The 22,998-nt window shown below is 32.0% G+C and overlaps 1 protein-coding gene across 3 annotated transcripts; it reads left to right on the forward strand.

The window, feature by feature from the left end:
• Window positions 1–931: 931 nt before the first annotated feature.
• Window positions 932–22,579, forward strand: LOC116778099 (carboxypeptidase D-like). Of its 3 annotated transcripts, none has more exons than XM_061526038.1 (22): window positions 932–1,540; window positions 6,031–6,272; window positions 6,509–6,678; window positions 7,196–7,392; window positions 7,806–7,918; window positions 8,115–8,197; window positions 11,347–11,550; window positions 11,776–11,934; window positions 12,460–12,545; window positions 13,121–13,321; window positions 13,778–13,860; window positions 14,406–14,562; window positions 15,164–15,330; window positions 15,607–15,717; window positions 17,180–17,336; window positions 17,644–18,307; window positions 18,695–18,873; window positions 19,346–19,484; window positions 20,022–20,230; window positions 20,517–20,616; window positions 21,177–21,317; window positions 21,733–22,579. In XM_061526038.1, exons 1-22 carry the CDS (start codon window positions 1,100–1,102, stop codon window positions 21,852–21,854), a joined length of 4,125 nt encoding a protein of 1,374 aa, XP_061382022.1. In that variant the 5' UTR covers window positions 932–1,099; the 3' UTR covers window positions 21,855–22,579. The 3 variants fall into 3 exon arrangements, with proteins under 3 accessions (XP_061382022.1, XP_032527863.2, XP_032527864.2); XM_032671972.2 differs by having other exon boundaries at window positions 933–1,540; window positions 11,776–11,970; XM_032671973.2 differs by having other exon boundaries at window positions 933–1,540; window positions 11,389–11,550; window positions 11,776–11,970.
• Window positions 22,580–22,998: the final 419 nt, after the last annotated feature.

The raw sequence follows: 22,998 nt of genomic DNA on the forward strand, positions 1-22,998 counted from the left end.
TACATTTCATTTGTCAAGATCAATATACTTAACGGTCAAATCCTGAATATAGCTGAAATAGCTGAAAAACAAATATCTCAAACAAAACAAACAAATTAGTATTATATACATATGTACAAATAACAATTAGATTTCATTTATAGTAGAAACAATAAAGCCATAAACTGCCGAGAAGCATTCTTGAATGCTTAATATTTGCTGAAGGGAGCGCGGGATATCTTCAGTAGTTTTAAAAATACTTAAAAGTTGATCTACAAGGACCATCCTTTGAATACTAAACTGTGGACAATCAATCATCGGTGGCCCCTGCTGGTATTGAAGCCTTAAGGCGTTGCTCTTTAAGGAATGTAGCATTGTCTAAAAATGCATTTGCTAAATTCGCACGTTGGAACACAACATCGACCTTATATTTGTTGATTTTCTTTAAGTATTGTATGCCTTTTACAGAGCGTATGAAACTAGCACTTAGAGACATCATGTCCCTATTGCCGAGTGGAACTTCATTAGTACTTTCAACAAATACTATGAATTCGTACTTGGCTTCCGCATCTTCAGGGTATCGTCGACAATAATCAGCGACCCTAAAGGGAGCGAAGGCATCTGCATCCTGCAATGCTGGCGATTCTTCATAATCAGAATCGCTGCTTGTACTGGAAAGCAAGGACTCACCCGTATCCTTTTTTTTGCGTTTTTTCACCATCTTTCACTAATAATCATCTATATAATACCTAAATTTTACTTCTGTACAAAAAAATTAAATAAATATTTCCAAATTATATTATAAAACTATTTAAAATAATTAAAATTTTCAAAAGCCCGCGTCTACTTTTGAATTCCCGCGCTTTTTTTCCCGTACCATAAACAGCTGTCGCCTGTCAGTGCCAATACCAGTCATTGTCATCAGAACTGTAACATTTCCTAAATGTCATCATAAGTACTATAGACAGGCGGAAGCTGTGAATCAACTTTCAAGTTTTCTACATTTATTCTCTATCTTGAAATTACTAACAACAATGCGAGGCATATGCGTGTGATGACTTCATTGGAGTGAATTATTAAATTTTAAAACGCGATCAAGTTCTTAGTGCAACTTGCTACAATGTTTCACATTTATTTTGTATTTACGGTATTTACACTTCTAATAAGTGAGTGTGTGCCACGGTCGATAGAAGCCGATCAATCTTTTGTTAAAAATCCAAAGTATACGAAATACGATGATCTTGTTGAGTTGTTTGACAATTTAGAGAAATCCTATCCGAATCTGGCTAAGTCTTACTCGATTGGCAAGTCGGTGGAAGATCGCCAATTGCTAGTGCTGCAGATTAGCGAAGACGTGAAGCAGGTACATCCGGAGCGGCCAGCGTTCAAATATGTCGCTAATATGCATGGTGACGAGTCTGTTGGTAGAGAGCTGGTAATATACTTGGCTCAATATCTGCTGCTCAATTATGGAACAGATGATAGAATCACAAAGCTTGTCAACACCACTGATATACATTTGATGCCGTCCCTTAACCCTGATGGATTTGAGGCTAGCAAGGTATTTAACTTTTTACAAAACCATTATTCAATTCTTTGTACACATTATACTACTAACAAATTAAAATACATCTGCATAGTATTAATTATATTCTAAGTAATATAGTAAAAATGATTATCTAAATAATAGGTACTGAAAATAGTACTAGTAAATTTTTTTAAGACAGGTTATTACATCCATCTGTTCTTAGACTAACGTGTCTCTAAACTGATATAAGAGACGAAACCTCTCAGCATTCCATGGATTCAACATACTGGTGTTGGGTCAATCGCGTTGCAGGGAGAGGAGCTTCAACAGTAACTGGGACTTGCGACCCAGGTGTAGGTTTAAGGGGCCCCTATCTAACACACATTAAACACTCACCTCCACTGTCCAAGCTCCTCTCTCTACCTAACCAAATACGAAACGAACCTGCTAGGGCTGCCTTTGACGCATGTTAAAAGAATGAACTGATGTTAGTTCTTGGCAGGCCTAAGTCTTTTAGCAGATTGTAGAGAGATTTGGCTGTTATACCTCTTGCCCTTTCTTCTACCAGGTACAAATTTACAACGAACATATTCTTAGTGAGTTTGTCTGTGAGCTCGTAATACTTTTTGACCTTGACGGCATGGTCTTTGAGGATGTTGGTTTACCAAGGAACCATGAGTTCTATTAGTCCAACGCGCTTTAAAATTTGTGAATATAAAAATAAGCCCGGTCTGGAGGCTGACGCAAAAATATCCTCTGGGATCTTATATTGCTTTTTATATGTGTTCATTATTAAAGTCCAATCCGAAGCCATTTTAATAATAGAGTAAGGCTTGACATTTGATTTTGTAGCCCTAGTGCCTTCTCACACAAAACCTATTGATTGTTGGTTCGTGGTTATTTCTTTTTACACTGTTAAGTTAAAATTTAGTTTTGTAGACATTATAAAGCTATCATTTAATAAATACAATAAAAATACTGAAACAAATACGTCTTATGCAAATCTGAGAACACTTCTTTTACTTAATAGTTCTGTCCATTAGAACAATACATTTTTGTACATCACATGCATAGTTAGAAATATAGATCTTTTATTGCTAAACCATTTACTTGCTGTTGAATATAAAATAAATAATAATTGTATTTTTATGATTCTGATAATATACCCACTACATAGTCATAAAAAAAATTAATACAGACATGTTCCTGACATAATTCTACTTTTTGCTTTACGTATGTACATTGCTAAAATGAATATATTTTCATCTGAAACTACGTACATAATTAAAAATAATTTAATAGTGCCTTTGGTAGGTACACTGCACCTAGCAATGTAACACTTATCAGAAAAGGTTATCGGTGAAGTGCAAGTAAAACTGTTATTGTAATTTTAACCTTTCCCGTACATAAACATCTTGTATACAAACACAGCGAGTGTAAGGGATGGTTCTTTTAGTTTCTATCAACTTTGGACTATAAGGAATACATCGATAGAAATCGTAGTTAAATTATTCAATCACAGAATAATACTATTAACTATAATGTCGGTATAATTGTATGTATATATGCATTTGTGTCTCTGTTCCTTCTACATACCAAAGCATCGATAATTTTTAAATCCCTCAACACATGAACTATATACATATTAATTATAAATTTAAAATAATTTCTGCAATGAAAAACGGTTGCTAATACTAGTATTTTTTATTATATATTCCACTCAAGTTTGTTCATGTCATTACTTCATATGTAACTAATTTTGGTGATACTCGTTTTTATATATCAAGTCTACTAAATAAACTTGAGAAAATTTCTCTTACTTTAATGATAGAAATAGATACTAACAAAGATTTCTTAATAGACCTGACACTTTGGTGTATAATATGGAAAAAAACTTCATTTTGCATCGCATCACAATGGAAAAATTTGCGGAATAGGTGGAGCTATATATATAAAACATATATATATATATATGTATATGGAAATGTCATAATGTTGTTAACATACAGTACACTCAAGCAAAGTAAAAGTGATAATTGATTATACACATGACAGATATAAGGCTGTAAGCTTGTCGTTACAATGTGTTTCAACGCCTCATGTGACTTTAGAAGTTAAAACAATCAGTTTTCAAATTCGTTAGCAATTATTGACAGAACCTACACAAACAACTATTTAAATCATAGTAGCATTAAGTAAATTCAAAAAATAAAATTTTGGTTATTAAATTAACCTATGACAGGACATAAGAAAGCAATTGATTGACGTTTGTATGTCGTATTGCGACTTTTGCAATGGAAAATCTCAACGATGTTGTTTAGGTTATACTTGTTTTAGACACAAACATTTTATAATGAAGCTTTTCACTATATAATGAGCACGTGATGTGACGTGGGTTGAACCAGTTTCATCGTGCCAGTGAATGGAGAAATTTGTTTAATTACGAAAGTAAATATCGTTTGATGTTAGTATGTTGTTTTAGGAAAAAATGTTTTTTAAGTCTATACAGAATATAAACGATAAAAATAACATATATTTTGGTTAAAAGGCATGAAAAGTATTGTCTGAAAATGATTTTTATTCTACTAAGAAAAAGTTTCCTAAAATATAATGACGAATAAAAATATATTCTCAACTTATTCTTTTATCAAATTAAATAAAAGATATATTATCAAGATGCGATAGTTTGTTTGCAATTATAATAAGAATGATATAAATCTGTTTTATTGGTCATATAAACGAGGTCGTCTTCAATTGGTTAGATATATATTATACGTACAATTTAAAACATATGGATAAATATATCAAAATATCAAAAATTTTTCTTTTGAAAGGTCCTTTGACTTAACCAACAGTATTAAAAATTTGATTGTGACCTAAATAATGGCAGACCTACTTTGATATATCGATCTTGGGTTCCAAACCGACTCAATGAAACATTAATTTAACTCAAATCAATTGAGTCTTGAACGAGACAAGTCTTAATTGAACTGTTATGTAAAATATTATGTTTTATTGATGGTGTATATTGCGATGAAACTAGTGTCTTACACTAGAGAGGAGCTAGGCGATTTTCAGATCCATGAATCTTTCATGTGTCTATAAAGTATTTGTCCACCGTTATCCACGGGGTATAGGGTGTACTCAAGAGCTAGTTCGTTATTCACACGGTATCTATCGCCTTTTCCTAAAACTCGAACACTTGCGATTCCCATTTTTTGTCTTTGTTCTTAAATTACAGTTAATATAGAATACCGTTATTTTTCAAATCAATCTTTACTAAATCGTATTTTAAGAGATTAGTCTATTAAAAATTCTTGGAAAATTATCAACATAATAAACACACATGCGTGGCTGGAGTTGATGTTGTCAATGGTGAATGTTTGAGGTTATACTTAACAATGATATAACTAACAATGATATATCTGACAATGATATATCTGACAATGACAGAGAATATTCGAGTTGCTGCACTTCTTTACATAATCTCAACTATTATACGCATTCTGTATCAACATTGGAATTTACGGTGCCAAGAACTTATTGAGATATCTACGAAATTCGGTCAAATCAACCGTTACTTTTTTTTTAACACGGCTCTAGTTCTAACGGCATTGCTATTTTTATGACACAAATAAAATTGACTTGCTTATCCAAGTACTTGCCTTTTTAAACTGATACCTATAATATAACGAATTTATGTTTTTGAAAGCACGCTATAAAATATAGAATTTTTATTATAAAGGAAAAAATCTTATACTTTTATAAAAGACAAGTATTAATCCATTCACATTCATAAGTGTAATTAGTGATGTTTTGAAATTTTTTTTTGTCGTCGTTTTTTTTTTTTTAATTTTTGATAGTTTAACATTGATTTTTTTTTCTCAGTTCCGCACCTTTGTCGGTATGACCTTAGATAACATTGAAGTTTTTTGCCTCCATACTATTTATCACATTCTCTATAGGGGAAAACCCTTTTTTTAAGCTCACAATAGGCCAACATTTAAAAGAATCACGATAAAGTTAATTTCCTTAAATATTGAGAGCAAAGAGATTTTGTATTCGGCTCGAAAAATTTATAAACTTATATATTTATAATTTACCTAGTTATTATTATATTAAAAAACTAATGCATTGCTTTACAATAGAACTGAACCATAAAATTTTATGTCTTTGAAAAAATTGTAGTGATATTTAATTTTAAGTATCAACTCTTAAAGGATTGTGAAATAGAAAAAAATTGTAAGCTTATTGCAAACTTTTGCACAATATAACGAATAAATTCTGGGTAACTTTTAATATTTGAGTATTATATAACGTATATCGTTTTAGAACTATTCCTAAGTTAAATGTTTCCCAAACACACTGTGAAAATATGAAATTCGTGTGTGGTTTTAAAAGTTTTCCTATAGTACATTAATCATGAATTATCCACAAAATTTTAAGAGGTCAATCACACATACATACATTAATATTGACTCATGGCTGGTATGCATATAACTAATGTATTAGAACTTTGATAGGAAGGAGAATGTGAATCCCCTAATGACTACCGGGGCCGGAGTAACGCAAAAGGCGTTGACCTAAACCGGGACTTCCCCGACCAGTTCGACAAGATAAAGGTGAATGTGGAGGAATACTTCTTCGGGGGCCGACAGCCTGAGACTATAGCGCTGATGAAGTGGGTCATGTCCAAGCAGTTCACCCTGTCCGGGAACCTCCACGGTGGAGCGGTCGTTGCTAGCTATCCTTACGATGATTTAGGGTAATTAATTTTAATACCTAAAGTGCTGATATTAAAATTTCAAACTTAATACCGATTCAGCAGAGTTTATAAAGAAACATATATTTACATTCAAGCATTAACCGACGGATTAGATTTTGAACCAAATTTTCCTTAATTTATATCTCTCAATATGTCCTGTTAGAATTGTGGCTGATTATATAGTTTTCGATTGTCGCAACTGTGTTGCTCACGATATTGTACTGTTTTTATTACAGTAATGGCAAAGACTGTTGTGAAGAAAGTAGAACTCCAGACAACGAGCTTTTCAGACATCTAGCAGGTTCGTTTGCGTCTAGGCATGAGGACATGAGGAGAGGAGACGCCTGTAAGCCGGAGACATTCAAGAACGGACTCACCAATGGAGCGTTCTGGTATTCTGTTCAAGGTATGCTCTCATACAAAATATTGTCTCAATATTGCTGGAGTTTAAATTTAAAGCGGCATTTAAAAAAAAATAATATGAAGAAACCATTAACACTCTCATATCTAAAACCTTATTGAAAATTCGTATAAATTTCTTACAAAAACGATTTTATTGCTGTTATAACAAATATAAGAGAAATCAATTTAAAAATTAACAAAACCGTAAGACATTTTTAAATAAATGTAAAATAATATTTTAATTTCAAATGAAAAATAAATAAGAAAATTCCATCTTTGAATAAGTAATTAAAAAATATTATTTCCTTAAAATATTTAATGTAGGACAATTTTATATCCAACTAAAATCAACAAGTAATTTATTCAAGAGTTCCCTTAAGTATCCTCAAAACTCTTTATGGGGATATAATGTTTTTATATACAATAAATTCCGCCCTAGTAACATATTCTTATATTGATATAATAATTTTGTTCATTCACTTGTAGTAGGTTCTTCTAAATTCCCCATATTGTAATTCCAGGTGGTATGCAGGACTTTAACTATCTACACTCCAATTGCTTCGAGGTGACCTTCGAATTGTCGTGTTGCAAGTACCCTCGCGCTGTGGAACTGCCCAATTATTGGAGGATGAACAAGGAATCTCTGATTTCCTTTATCGAGGAATCGCACAATGGTGTCCACGGGTTCGTGGTGGATGAAGATGGGAATCCCATACCGGTTAGTCCCTTAAAATAATTGTTCCCACGACTTTAATATACTTTAAGATGGGGAAACGAAAATACAAATCTAAATGTATCGATCATTGAACAAAGTTACGCATCACTTAGTGCACTAACTTTGAAGCTTTTACAGATATGCTTTCTTTATATCTGCTTCCTTTATTTCATCTTAATAACCGAGACATTGATTTGACAAAAAATCAAACTTCACAATATGAAAAAGAAATCTCCATATTGTTAACAAAATCATTTGAATTAATATTCATGTAACATTTTTAATATACACATTACGTCTTATGGAATGTGTATTGTTTTATTATTGGTATTTTAAACATCTTTTAGGAATTCTTATAAAATTTTCTGGATCTTTTCCGCCTAACGGAGTGTTACTAATGTTCAAAAACCTTCCAGAACGCTGAAGTCTACGTCAACGGTAACAGTCACTCTATCGTTACAACAGAGCATGGCGCCTATTGGAGACTGCTACTGCCGGGAGGTTATAACATCACCGTCATCGCTAAAGGGTAATTACAACAGATTCTTTGAATATTTGTATTGTAAATTAAATATATATTCATATATATTTTTAAATTTTTCGAATATGTATATGAAACAAAATCTGATCTAAGTCCAAAACCTTATGTTATATTAAATTAATATAAACACCCTGTATATCATCGTCGGTACACTTCGCTGACGTCACTTGCCTCTCTGTTCCAGCTTCTACCCCTCTCCCTACGTCTCTGTGGTTTCCCCCTCGTCTGTGAACGTCACTCTACACCGCCGCCCCCGCAATCTACGCGGTAAGTCTCGTCCGAACACCGCGGTCGCTCTCACACATTGCTGGCTGGTTCCACTCACGCTCGCGATCATGCTGCGGGCGTAGACTTGTGTTATCCTGCTCGCACACTACCTAGAACCGTGCGCTGTCTCTTTCTATTTAGTCATATCAATAGCTTTCCTCGCTTTTGTCTACTTGCGATCTACTCGTTTGAGTGCAGTTCATTTTATTTTGTAACAATTGAAGGTAGTTATTGTTCTTGGAGGCTTCTCACTTTAATATGGTACGTATTTGGTAATATTGACATGATATTAATATCTGGTAATAATAAGTTCTTACATATAAATTTGATATATCTACTGTTATGCCTCCCATCATAAGCTCACAAGCTGTAACAATATTTTTAAGAACATATTCAAATGTTATTTTACCAAATATGGATATTTTAATAGCTTTTACACTTGCTGTTCCTCTAGTAATCTAAATTTAAGCTAGCGTTTATTAATTATTTTTTTTCTTGCGACGTTTGGCCATAAAGCATTGTATGATTTATGCTTCCCTTAATTAATTCATTACTTTATATTTTTATTCGCTCTTCCTCGCACACACTTGCATAAGCGTGTACACTCATACATATCACGATTACTATATTCCGTCTCACTCACACATCACTAAGAAAAATATGTGCTGCATTGCGAGCCCTGCATAGCTGTTACAGCTCTCTTTATATTATATAATAATGTATAACAAAAACTTTTCTACATCCACAAGTCTACGCCAGTTATCAGCACTGTTATATGTAAAATGCGGTGAGGGCGATTATAACATACGGAGTCGGTGACTAATTATATTTCTTAAGATAAATGTTAAGATTTATTCTATGATATCGTTAAACTAGATACGGTTCGATAAGCTCAAGCTTCCACTAACTTTATATATTAATGATGTAAGAGAGAAGTGACCTTGGAACGTGTCTTCAATGTCATTTTTAATATCACATATACAATTCTAGGAAGCTAAAAACAACGATATTGAAATGTGTTTTCATCTGGTTATACTTATGAATTGTAACTAGTTTTTAAGATTTCATCAGTGATATAATAATTGCTCTTATTTAATTTTATTAATATTATCTTGCATGTTGTATAGGTGTGCGAGGCTAATGAATAAGCATTTAAAAATGTTTATTAAATGTCAATTACGTTTCATATGAAACGTTTAAGGGGGACGTGAATGAGATTTAAAGAAGCACATTAATGTAATTTTTAGTTACTTATTTAACTTTACATATGTTATTTGCATAATTTATAGTTCAAAAAGAAAAGTTTTTTTTTTTAAGAAAAATCATTAATTTGCTTTTTTATAACAAGTTTTAAAGCTCTCCAACGCAGGTGTCATTTTTTCAACGGAGTTAACTGTGCTAGGCTGTGGAGTGGATCGAGTTTTTTTCTTAATGAAGAGTAATATATATAAGTAACAGTCAAATTAAAAAAAAAAACATAGTCCAGTCTTTGCTATCACATTAAGTTAAGATATAAGGAAATTATATTAACCTATTACAAACATATAACCGGTATTGAAGTAATTACAATAATTACTTACTTGTAAGTAAGTAATATCGATACATTGGCCATCTTGTTTGATAGAATCATTTGCAATATCATCAAAAGTATCTCTTTCTCTATTTCATACTATATTTGATAATGTCGATTCCTCAAAATGCTATTTCCAGTCTAAGTCCATTGATACGAAATATGATTGTAGACGAGAACGGATTAGGTAATTTTTATTTCTGAATTTAATATAATTAATTTATAGAAGTAAACTACAAAACTAAGCCGTTATGAAAAGAAAGTTCTCTATACACTTGTATTATTTATTAGGCACGCTTTTATAAAATTTAAAATAAATTAAAAAAAAAAATTGTCCTAGATTTGATATTTTTTTCTGTGATGCCTTTGTTTATATGGGCTGTAATGCACTGTACTGTAGACTGTAATTAGTATACGCAATTCGTTTAATGTTATATGTGGGAATAAGGTACCCAGGTATATAAGTATTACATCCAAGGTGAATGAACTAGTTGTAAGGATTACATAAAACTTAACAAATATTTGACATATAGTAATGATTATCTTGTTAGAAAAATTTTATTCTCAAATTAAAAGCTTGGAAGCCATTTAAAGAAAAATAAATTAAAAATTACACAAAAAAGGTAAACTCTCGCCAGATATAGCTATTTAGTTGACTGTGTCTAGTGTAAGGAAATAAGTAGCTTAAGGTAATATGTGGGAATTAATTTCTCACATAATTACATCCAAGGTGAATGATCTAGATGTAAGGATTATATAAAATTTCCATATTAATGAATATTTAATATACAGTAATGATTCTCTTGTTGGAAAAATTTTAATCCCAAATTAATAGCCACTTTAAATACAATCAAAAGTTACTTAATTTGAACTTGCATTTAAACTTATAAAAAAATTAATTATCACTTTACAATTTTAAATACAGGAGTTATTATTATTAATTATACAATATAATATAATTTAAATGAATATTATATGAATATATTTTTCGTTTGTATGGAATTAATGATAACAAAATTTTGTATCTAGTTCAGTCCAAGGTGCCATAAGGATTTTGCTCATTTTATCTAACAATTATTTTGTGATAATAATCATATTTTATTATTATTATTATTATTAATGAATTTATTATAATTGTTAATCGGTTATTGTATTGATAATAAAAATTATACTAATCTACTCATGTATTATTAATTGAACATTTGCTTTTATTTTCCTTTATTAAGGTGGTGGATTTTTTTTTTGTTTTTTTTTTTATTTATGCTTTATTTTCTGGTTTTATTAATTTTGTTACACCCTGTTGATTTGCCCATTTTAGTTCTGTTTTTCTCTATCACAAGCAACACATGCACTCATGCTACTCACACCGCCTTTGTAAATAGCAGAATATTTACCTTTTCAAAACTTTACATTTTGCTATTTAATAACTAATCTATTAAAAGAAATACACAAAAAAATTCTTAATTCTTTTCCAAATTTTTTATGCATATCTCGAATTTATTAAAGACGACATCTATTGATTACATACACACATACAATCAGCAACGAATGTATAACAATTTTTCGGGCAAAACTGCAGTGAGTAACAGGCAAGCACGTCACTCGCTCGCTGTTTCCTCAGACGACTTCACTCATCACAACTACACAGCGATGGAACAGTTCCTTAAGGATCTATCGGAAACTTACCCCGAACTCACCAGATTATATTCCATCGGCAAATCGGTGGAGGGAAGAGAGTTATATGTCCTCGAAGTTACCAAGGATCCTGGCTCACATTTACCGGGTAGGTAATCCTTTTTAATTGACATTGTGAAATATACATAGTTAAAATGGCATCCCCCTATTAAGACTAAACAAATATGAGCCTTTCACTAGATGAATATATCCTAAACATGACCCAAACGAAAAATATAAAAAAAAAATACACTTATATTTAAAACTTACAAAGACAAGTGCATTTAATGCAAGGTAAAAAAAAACACAAGGCAAACCCTTATTAACTTTTTAGGAAAACCTGAGTTCAAATACGTAGCCAACATGCATGGTAACGAGGTAGTGGGTAGGGAAATGCTGCTCCTACTAGCCAAGTACCTACTGAACCAGTACACGAAAGGGGACGTGAGGGTGCAGACCATATTAAACACCACCAGAATACACCTCATGCCCAGTATGAACCCTGACGGATATGAGCATGCGCATCCTAGTGAGTTTTGTTATGGTTTTCAGTACTAATATTTCATGTAAACGTTTCTTGAAACATCCTATAAGTATGACGTCAATCTCAACTTAAGCAGTTCTAAAATCAAATGAAGATTTTTTTTTTTACATACATTTCTCTAAATAATCACTTGTTTAATACTTTTTGTTGTAATTCATAATTCTAAAACTTTTGTCCAAACGCGGCAAACAGAATGGAGTTTGATTTTATATTTGACAAAGGACTTTTGTACTAAGGGCGCTCTGGTAAGAATATTGTGATTTCGCATGTTCACTTAATGCTTCCCTTTTGTCAACACTTTAAAAAGTATGATCGTTTTTTATTCATTCCATTTCGACAATTTGGACATTTTGTTTTTAAAAGTTTTTCACCTGGCATTTTCGGTTGCTTAAAAATATACTCTAGTGAGCTTGATTCATTCTGTGATTATTATTCGTTTATAGTATTACTTACAAAGTTTTTAAACTTACACAGAAGACTACAATAGCATTGAAGGAAGATCCAACGCCCATGATGTAGATCTGAACAGAAACTTCCCAGATCAATTTGGAAAAACGCAGGTATAAAATTTATTAGCACTGTATAAATTGCATTATTTATTGAATAATGTTGAATATCGGATAATTTTCCATGAATATAATTCCATAGGCATTCGAATTAAGATCGAAACGAGTAAGTTATTTACAATCAAAAAAGCTTATTTGGTCCTTGAATTATTTACTTATTTAGATGTGAACAAGTCAACGAGAACTATTAACAAATTTCTGATTACATTAATTCACATTTATATTGTCTATTACTATATGTTATTTAGGTCGTCTGGTTGGTAAATGTGTTTTTTAAATTGTTTCATAGATAATTTATATTTAAAATTTATGGTAACGTTTTTTAAGGGACTTATTGTACACAATTTTTTTAGATGAAGGAATAAAAAATATGCAGATTTTTAAAAAAAATAATTGTACATGTAATAAAACTCAAAATAATAAAAAAAATAACACAAATGTAGATGTACAAGTTACTTTGTGAACATATCATTAAAATAATTTCAGTTGTTTGGTAACATTATTTAATTTATAAATCTTGGTAGAATGCAGAGATTTCGGTATCTTAATATAACTGTCACTCTTTATAGGACAACGAATTCCAAGAACCTGAAACCTTGGCTGTAATGAACTGGACATCCTCTATCCCGTTCGTTCTGTCAGCTAACCTGCACGGCGGTGCTCTGGTCGCCAACTATCCTTACGATGGGAATCCTCAGATGAAATCGGGATGGAAGAATCCATCCCCGGATGACGATGTATTCGTTCACTTAGCCCACGTATACTCAGAGGTGAGTTTAACTTTATAAGGAGACAAAAGAAAAAAACAGTCATAAGAATTTTACGTCATACGATTTATAAACTAGAATGATGTTTATACATAGGATATTACAACAAAAGAGATTCAAGAAAACACGACTTTTATAGCTAGCTACTTTATATAGATAGGTAGAAGACGTAGCTATAATACGTTATTGGGAATGGCGCATCTATTTAACTCTAAATTTAGGGGGTTTTGTCTCAACAATTCGATATCTATTTCTCCTCTCAGGATCAGAAACAATTAAAAAGCTGAATAAATAATTGCATAGTATTATTTAGATTGCTTCCAATTTCATGGCTGGTATTGAGGGAATCACTGTAATTATGGTAGGTTATTAACACAGGAGTAGATATACTATCAGTATAATAAAAATTAATAGCTTATTTAAATTATTGGTGAGATTAAGGTTCGATTTATTTATCAGGCACACCACAAAATGCATTTAGCACAGCCCTGTCGACACTCCAACGAAAGATTTCAAGATGGTATCGTCAATGGTGCGGAATGGTAAGATATTTATTTTGCCAAATAAAGCTGACCGTCCTCTTTATATAACCATATATGGGCATAATATGCGAATGGATGAATGTCATGTAACAGGAAGGATGTTGAATGTGGAGGGAGGGTCGATGTAGACTTAAGAAAAGATAGATGGATTGCTCGTAGGATGACATGAGTAGGAAAGTGGTGACCATTGAGATTTGAGATGACGGCTGATAGGCGAGAATGGAAGAACAAGTTGTGCCAACCACACATAAAGTGGGACCAGGGCAGAAAAGAAGAAGAAGGTTCTCTTTATATAACCACTGACACAGAATCAAAGGTTATTTTGATTTCGTTTTAAGAAATAGTTTCTAGAGATATATATATATGTATATATATATATATATATATATATATATATATATATATATATATATATATATATATATACGTGTGTGTGTGTGTTTTATTTGTCGTTACTTGAACATTATTTGTAAAAACATTCACTTCAATTTAGAATAAATGATGTATAATTCAAATGGTCACAAAATTTTTATTTGTGAATGAAGGTACGTTTTAGCTGGTGGAATGCAAGATTGGAACTACCTTCATACTAACGATATGGAGTTGACTCTGGAGCTGGGCTGTTTCAAGTTCCCTCCGGCCTCCGACCTCCCGACCTACTGGGAGGACAATAGGGAGGCGCTTCTACAATTTATCGAGGAGGTATGTGGAAGTAATAAATAAATATAGTACTATACCCGTACCTACCTGTACCTGTTTTTTAAACATTTTAATGTAGTGAGTGGATAAATTCTCTTCTCATAGATAGCTAAGTGCATATTTGCGCTTTTCTCCTTTACCTTATTAGCGTCCAAAGCGTGTTAGACTTCTAAAACAATCACATAATCCACTATGGCATAATGATTATGCCATTGTCTTAATAAGTTACAATTGTTGATTTAGTAGTCACATAGTCCTTCTATTTTTTTTTTTTTTAAACTTTCGTCCACCAAAAACGTACAATTGTTATAATAAAACCAGCTCATAGTAAGTGACGAGTAATTAAGCAATCAATCACATTATTTTATGGGCAAAAAGAAAACAAATAGGAAGATTTTTAGATCAAAATCCATTGATGCGAATGAGATTGCCAAAGTATAAATTAACATTCAAGAAGTCTAGAGGAATTTACTTATTTGTTTAGAACTTTTTATTTCCTTTATATTGAAGTACACGCAATCAATCAAATTGAACAGATTTAATTGTTGAATATAGATTTAATTTAGTATAATTAAAATAAACACAACATATACAATGACTCCAGGTCCACAAGGGCGTCCACGGGTTCATTCACAGTCACATAGGTCATTATCTCGCGGACGCCACTGTATCAGTAGGTGGGATTCATCACGCTGTTAAATCAGCTCAGTTTGGGGACTACTGGAGACTCCTAAGACCAGGAACATACAATATCACCGCTAGCAAACAGGGGTAAATACCTACCCGTTTACCAATATGCTCCATTTTGTAGTCCTGATTATATACAATTGATTTAATGTTTAGTTGTTAGCCGTTTGTAGGTTAGCATTTATACCATACAGTTTGTGACATTCTCATAAGATAGAACTGTCTTACCCGAATTGTAAAAGGTATACACAGAGAATAGCATCCTCTTCTTAATGAAATCTTTTTGTTATCAAAGTTTTAATCTATGGCTTTATTCATGTAGTGTTTGATCACTTCCATAATCAATATATTTTTTTTCAGTTATGAGAGTGTCACCGAGCTGGTGACAGTACCACCTACAGGTTCGATATCGCTCAACTTCACTCTGATGCCGGACGATCCCCAGCACTGGTCATCGGCTTACGACTTCCGGTGAGTGACAGATGTTTGACAGGCAGAATTTTTTCAACGATTCATAGACTTATTTATATTTTATTTTTTTGGGAAGGGTACAACATACTTGGGCTTCTAGTGTTCATTATATACAACATTTCTATTAACGTATTTCAAAATATTTCACCAAAATACTTAGTTATTATAACCTACCATTATAAAATCGAAACTACTATAATTATTGAGCAAGTTAAAATGTAAAAAAAAAATCTATCATCTATTTTCACCTATTATTACTAATATAATTATCTATATATCTTTATATTACCTTCTTATATATAATAAATATGTATTATCTGTATTGCGTGTGTTGTTTTGTACTAACTGTCCGTATGTACTAATTACTAACACTAAGGTAAGTGTATAAGTGATTAAAAATAACTTTCTCATTAAATATCTATCCCTCATTTATATTTATTCAACTTAGTCACATTTAAATATATATATTTTTTTTCTTTTTATCTGAAAAAAGTCATATCTACTATATATAGTGAATATGTGTAATTATTTTTATAATACTATCTATTTATTATAGTTTTCCTCTGATATACTTGCTTTTGCCTTAATCTTAGCTCTTCAGATAGTTCTTTATTTCATTTTTTTTTTTAATTTGATAATGCACTATTTTTTTATATTTACTCTGATCTTTAATTATTAACTGTAGATAGTTCGAAGCGTGTCTATTACTTACATGAGATTTAAATCTGTTTGTGAGATTGTCCATTGTTTGTTACTGCTGCTAATTCTTTTACAATACCAATCTAAAATTATAACTGTGTTGAAAATCTATTTGATGATATTGTAATTGAATCATAGAGGTATGCATATTTGCACGCATCCACAACTAAAGTATCCTTTTCAATTAAATTGTATAACCTTAATTACTATAACCTTGGCTATTTAGGAAAAATGTTGTTCTACCTTCATTTTGTTTTTTTAGAAACATCGTTTTTTTATCAACACTACTTGTTCAATGATAAGTATATTCATACACAAACGAAAACTTTGTTCATATATTTAAGTCACACGTACGAAGTAGCGGGTATCCGCTAGTTTATAACAAAATAATTTATTATAAATTTACTTTTCTCCCTTATATTTTCGATCCACACATAAATTACGTTTCCCAAATTTCAGGACTTTTTACTCCAATCCCTTCCTCCGTCCCTCTTCCTCATACCAGAAGTAGAATAAGAGTTCCCGGCGTGAATTCTACAACTATAGAATTTCCAAAGTTAGTTTTATTTCTACTATATACTTTCGATAGAATCAATTTAAAATTGGTAAAAAAAAAACATGGTAAACTAGTGTGACGTTATTTTATTTTAGAATCCCTTGTCACACAACGTGTTCCTCTACCAATTTTTTAGTGTAGTCTGTAGAACTCCTCAAACATCCCATTCCAAGTCCAACTGACAATGATAAAAGCAATGTATTGTAGTGTGTTAGACAACATAATAAACACAAGATATCACACGCCGCTGGAGATGTATGCGGCACTGGCTGAACTGGAGAACGAACATCCAGCTGTAGCGGAGTTCAGGGCGGGAGACAACGAGCTCACCAGCAGCCTGCACCAGCTGAAGGTCACCCATGATGTAAGTAAATAGCCAATCCGCCAAAGAAGTTCAGAACATTAACCCATACACTACTATACAATTTGTGCGGTGTTGTCCTTGACTTAACCATGCACAAAACCATTGTTCATATATAGACAAGTATTACTTAATTTTGTTAAATTGAAATACCATCCAGTTATTCGAGTGTCGTTGACACTGAGTAATAGCCAGGTCTTTGTTTTTTGCTACGGTTCCAACATATGGCAAAAAAAATTTTTGGTTGCTTTTATGTTATGCTCCTAATTTTATATTTTTTAATGTGAAGTATAACTGTGTCCGTATTTAGGAGGGCTCGCCAGAAGAAACCAAATTCCACATCGCCTTGATAAGTGACCTCTACGGATCCCAGCCGGTCGGTCAAGAGATGCTGTTAAACTTCGCGAGGCACATGTGTACCGCTTATCAGATAGGAGAACCAAGGCACAGGAACTTACTGAAAAATACGGTTCTACATTTTATCCCGAACTTGGATCCCCTCTACAGTAAAATGTTGAGAACCTACGATCACACAGAAAAATGCGATCTCCAACTCCTGGAAGAGGAGTTCGGTGATAGTTTATACAACTATCTAACGAAGAAAAATCTAAATCCGCTAACAAATTATACGAGAGAAAAGGCGTTTGTCGATCTTCTGGAATCGGAACAGTACGATTTAATATTAGACCTGGCTTCTGGTACAGAGGATGTGACAATACCGAACATATCCAAGGAGATATACGAGAAATATGCTCAGATATACCAAGATAATAGAACACCTAGTAGGAAATATCAGTGCAAAGAGAATAGTGTGGTCCAAGAGAATCTATTGGATCTTATATTTAAGAGGTATGACGTACCGATAGTGTCTATGGGGCTGAGCTGCTGCAAGATGCCGTTAGAATCTGACATAGGCTGGGTGTGGAGGAACAACTTAAAGGGCATTATGAAGGTCGTCGAGCAAGCGAATACTGGTATATTTTCGCATATTTCAATCTTGTTTTTGCTTTCATTGTAAGATACTGTCTTGTCTTTTAAATATTAATTTATTATTGTGCACTCGAATCAAACAGAAAAGTAAAGTTTTTTATAAAAATAAAAGCAAAAAGGCCTTGGTCCATCCACATTAATAGCGTAGTGACGTAGCGACGAGTACTTATATATTTTTTTATATTTGTTATTTCCCAAAGCTTGAGACAGTTACTTAGTTAGTTAATAAAATCATCTGTAACTTAAAAATTTGTTCAGGTAATTTCTCTAATCCGGAGACAAGCCATTGTAGTTAATGGCAATATACTTATTTTATTTCATATTCTTAGTAGTCTATAATTATACATATTTATATATATACTCTGTACCAGGTATCCGTGGATTCATTCGCAACACTGAAGGTGCTCCAATGCGGTCTGCGGTCATCAGTGTGGTGTCGGGCGCTAGCTCGAGGCAGTACCGCGTGTCTCAGAACCAGGCCCACTATCGTGCCCTACTACCGCCAGGAGACTATCGCATCATCGTCAGATGTCACGGGTATAAGGATCAGGTCAGTACTTGAAACAAGCAAGGGCTATTTATGTCTCTTTGAGACAATATATGTCAGCCATTGACGCAAACCGATAAGTTATTTTATGCTGATCGACCTTCTAGGCCAGGTTGTATGGGTGTTAAGTCGTAGTTTGCAAGGTAAAAGTTAGTGTACAAGACAAATTTTTGTTAAACAGTTCCAAAAAAAAATTGTTCATAAATCTACCCTGCTTATATATCGTCTATGTAAATAAAATGTGATGATATAACACTACATTGCTCCGATATTATGAATTCCATGGGATTTAGCAAAATCGAAAATTGCGTGTTTGTATCAAATTTAACTGGCTCGATTGTAAACCAAAATTTAACAAAACTATTACTTTTATAACTACTTTCATTCAGTCAGTGTTAAACTAGTTTCATGTATCTTATTTCCTTAAGGTTAATAGCAATATTTTTTTAATTTATACCAAATATATTATATACAGATGCTAACGTGGCGAGTAGTTCAAGGTCAACTTAAACAGAAGGACATTATAATGCAGCGATTAAACTCAGAAAGTCTGCCCGGAGGACAATTTGAAGAAGTCAAATTTGAGAAGGACCCTGACACTGTTTATATTACAGGTAATAAGAGTTCTAATTAAACTGGCTGTGTAAAATCAGATTTCGGCCTTTATTACATATATTGTTAAACTTAGAGCTAACGCCATCGCTTATGTAATATCCCCCGATATCAAACATCTTAACACTATTTAACTTCTCTTGTACTGTTTTGTCAGATATATGTTTGATACGAGTGTCTAACTTAGGAAATATTGTCCAACGGCCACCATTTTAAGGAAGATTTTATTACCATGTTCAGGATAACATAGAATACGCATAGAAAATAATAACGAAGCTCTGTCGAAAATTCAAAGAAATATCAAATAATTAACAATATTTTTTTTATTAAAGGCTGCAAATCTTATCGCTCTAACCTAAGAATTTATTTATACATTATTTCTAAACATACATTTTTATCAAATACATACATAAAATAACACAGTAGAATTCAAACGTTCTTACGGTTTTTGTATATAATATTATTTGTTAGGACAGTTTGTTTCCTTATATCCGTGTGATAAAAATACGGAATATATTAATCTGAATTTATACCTTCAGGTCTAACCCTCACGTCGAGTAGTGTGCCACTCGCCCACACGACTCTCTCGGCGTGGCCCTTACCTAAAGAGAGTCGTCACCCACTGTGGTCCAACACTAGCGATTCACTCGGTCGTTTCGTTGTGTCACTTCCGGTCACGTACATGGGTCGGGAGGTCATGATTTCAGCCAACAACGATGGATACGTTACCACCAACAGACACGTCAAGGTATCTCTAAGTTCATTGCTATTTAAATATAACAATATTATCCAAAGTTATTCAAAAGCTAGATTTTAATTGATTCAATGTCGGTTCTTACAATACCTACTAATTGCAATTGTTCATTTAAGCCACAGAAGTATAACAGTCTGCAAAGGCTTATTGTTTTCTTTAATTTTATTATTTATTTCTGTTATAACTTTAGTGCTTATGATCCTGTACGCCTAAACACTACATACTCTATTCTATTAGATACTACTTATATATTATATCATTTAGTATCGATTTGTTCCAGATTAGTAGTAGTGACAACTTAACACCTAACATTATACTGAAGCTGGAGAAAGACGACAATGTCCTGGGAATGCCAAGACTCGTTTTCATTATGGTTGCTGGTAAGTTAGTTCGTTTATTTATTAAGTCTTCGCGTCAATTTATTTGCTTTAATAATCAAAACTTTTGCTTCTTATTGTTAGGCATATGAAAAAATACCTATGACTTACAAAAAAAATGAAGGTGTCATATAAGGAGAAGTAAATATAATAAGAGAAAAAACTCGGTTACGGATAACATATTATGTATTAAAATTTTAAATTACTTATGACTATTATAAGACAATAATCTTTTTTGCTCTTATTATATCAATATTGTAGGTAAGGTAGAACAATGGCACAAATATTTCCCTTGAGATACACTCAACTATATTTACTAGCTCAAGAAACGGCCTGGCTCAGTACAGTAAGATTTGCAACTTATACAGGATCCTAATATCAATGTTAATATAATATCTTGAAACTTATTTTGAAATCATTAGGAATATGACTAAAGTATTAGCTCACAGTATCAAACGTTGCGTACAAGTTAGAATACTGTGTATATATATATATATATATATACATTCAAATGTGCATCGTCATTATATTAGCAGAGCTGCAAACGTCTCTTTTATTTCCAGGTGTAGTGGGCGTTTCCCTGGTGACTCTCGGTGCCTGGTGTCTGTCTTGTCGTTCCAGGTCGAGAGACGCACGCCGCGAGTACATGTTCGCCCCACTCCCAGACGACGACAAACGACCGCTATGTGAGAACGGAGCCTACGGTATGAAAACTATTAAAAATTTGACATTGTTTACAATGCTATAAATTGCATATAGTAGGCTCGGGGAAAAATATTTCAACATTTTATTTGACTACAAAAACATTAGCAGTGGTTAAATTTATTTTACATTTTTATAAATGTATCAGATACAATATAGATTAATAGTTAAGATAAATAGTTCCAATGCTGCTCCTGGCATCGAAACTTTTTGTTGCCAATGATCATTTATTATCTGTTGATAAAATACAAAAATAGAGGATATCTGTGATAATCTTAACCAAATATAATTAGTTATTATCTCAAAAACTCTAAAGAAAAATTTTATTAACATAAATTATATCGTCATTTCTTCATTATGATAGAACAAATATTTTACGACTAAATATAACTCTCATATATCTTACTATCTTTTTAGACGTAATCCGCAGACCGTACTACGACGAGGAGGAACTGCCACCGTCTGACACCGACTCGGAGGATGACATCGTGTTACTGAGAACTGACAGGGACTGGAAGAATAACGACGAACAAACATAAAATAAAACATGCAAGTTAAGCAATTGTTTCAAAACAAACAGTCGCATTGTTTCCAGTGAACGGATATAAGTCTAACAAACTGTTGAAATAATTATAACTATATAAAAAATGTATTCGTAAGAAAATTAAACTTATTTAATATTAGTATTCTACTTAAAAAGATTTATAACAATATTTGTATGGTTTTAAAATATCATAATTTATTAAAATTAAGCATATATTACGATCTCCTTAATTGGCACAGTATTATTTTTGAAACAGAAATAAGACATTCCATATGATCAGCATTTATATTCGTGTAAAGAAAAATAATTCCGAAACAAACAAATATTTCTTATCTTCCAACTAAACCGAATTTATTTTACATATTCAATGTATTTGTGAATCTCACAATAACGAAAGCAATAATTTAAAAATAACACTTAATATATTTTTATAATAACCTTAAATAAAATGTTTATTAATTTTTAAAAAATCTTTTATATTGAGTTTTAAATTAATCTATCTAATTTTAAATTTTACAACTGTAATTCCTTGAATTAAAAAGAATTATATATTTTGTATTTGTAAACTTTTCTTCTTTTTTTAAATGTTATATACGAATTTTGAGATTACTGTTTATTATACAAATTGATTTTTTTTTTAAATATTGGTGCTACTTTGCCCTTCACATTTTTGTAGACCATTGTGATAGTTTAAAGATAAATATATGTTTTTTAAATGTGGTGTTGTTTTTTTTATTTTAATAATAGATTTGTTTAAAATTTCATGATATTCATACACTTCTCTAGGAATAACCGTCGTTGGAAGTGAAGTATACCTATCTTGGGTGTTGGAGTATAAAATATTAATAGAAAGTTCCTGTCCCTTACCATACTTATCAGTTATTTTCTTTTTTTTAGTTTTTAAACGATTGTTTTGACATCTTAACTATGATGTCTTCTTCAGTTGAGTAAAGTGTCTGATGTGTCTGTACAGTATATTTGGTTTAGCTCAGAAAAGTGAATCTTGTTTAATTTAGTAAAGTGTATCTTGTTTAGCTGAGACAATCAAATATTATTTTCCTTAAATTAAAATCATATCTAATAATGCTCTTCATGATATTAAAAGTATTCTGAAACTGCAATAATATTGGCTACTTATC

Source organism: Danaus plexippus, chromosome Z (genome assembly GCF_018135715.1).
Source record: "Danaus plexippus chromosome Z, MEX_DaPlex, whole genome shotgun sequence".
Lineage (NCBI taxonomy): Eukaryota > Metazoa > Arthropoda > Insecta > Lepidoptera > Nymphalidae > Danaus > Danaus plexippus.

What these genes read in the sequence shown, in the direction of transcription:
- LOC116778099 (XM_032671972.2), top strand. Translation starts at nt 1,100, where the DNA reads ATGTTTCACATTTATTTTGTATTTACGGTATTTACACTTCTAATAAGT. An exon ending in ATATGAGCATGCGCATCCTA is followed by an intron (nt 11,971 to 12,459) that starts GTGAGTTTTGTT and finishes AAACTTACACAG; the next exon opens with AAGACTACAATAGCATTGAA. An exon ending in AGCTGAAGGTCACCCATGAT is followed by an intron (nt 17,337 to 17,643) that starts GTAAGTAAATAG and finishes GTCCGTATTTAG; the next exon opens with GAGGGCTCGCCAGAAGAAAC.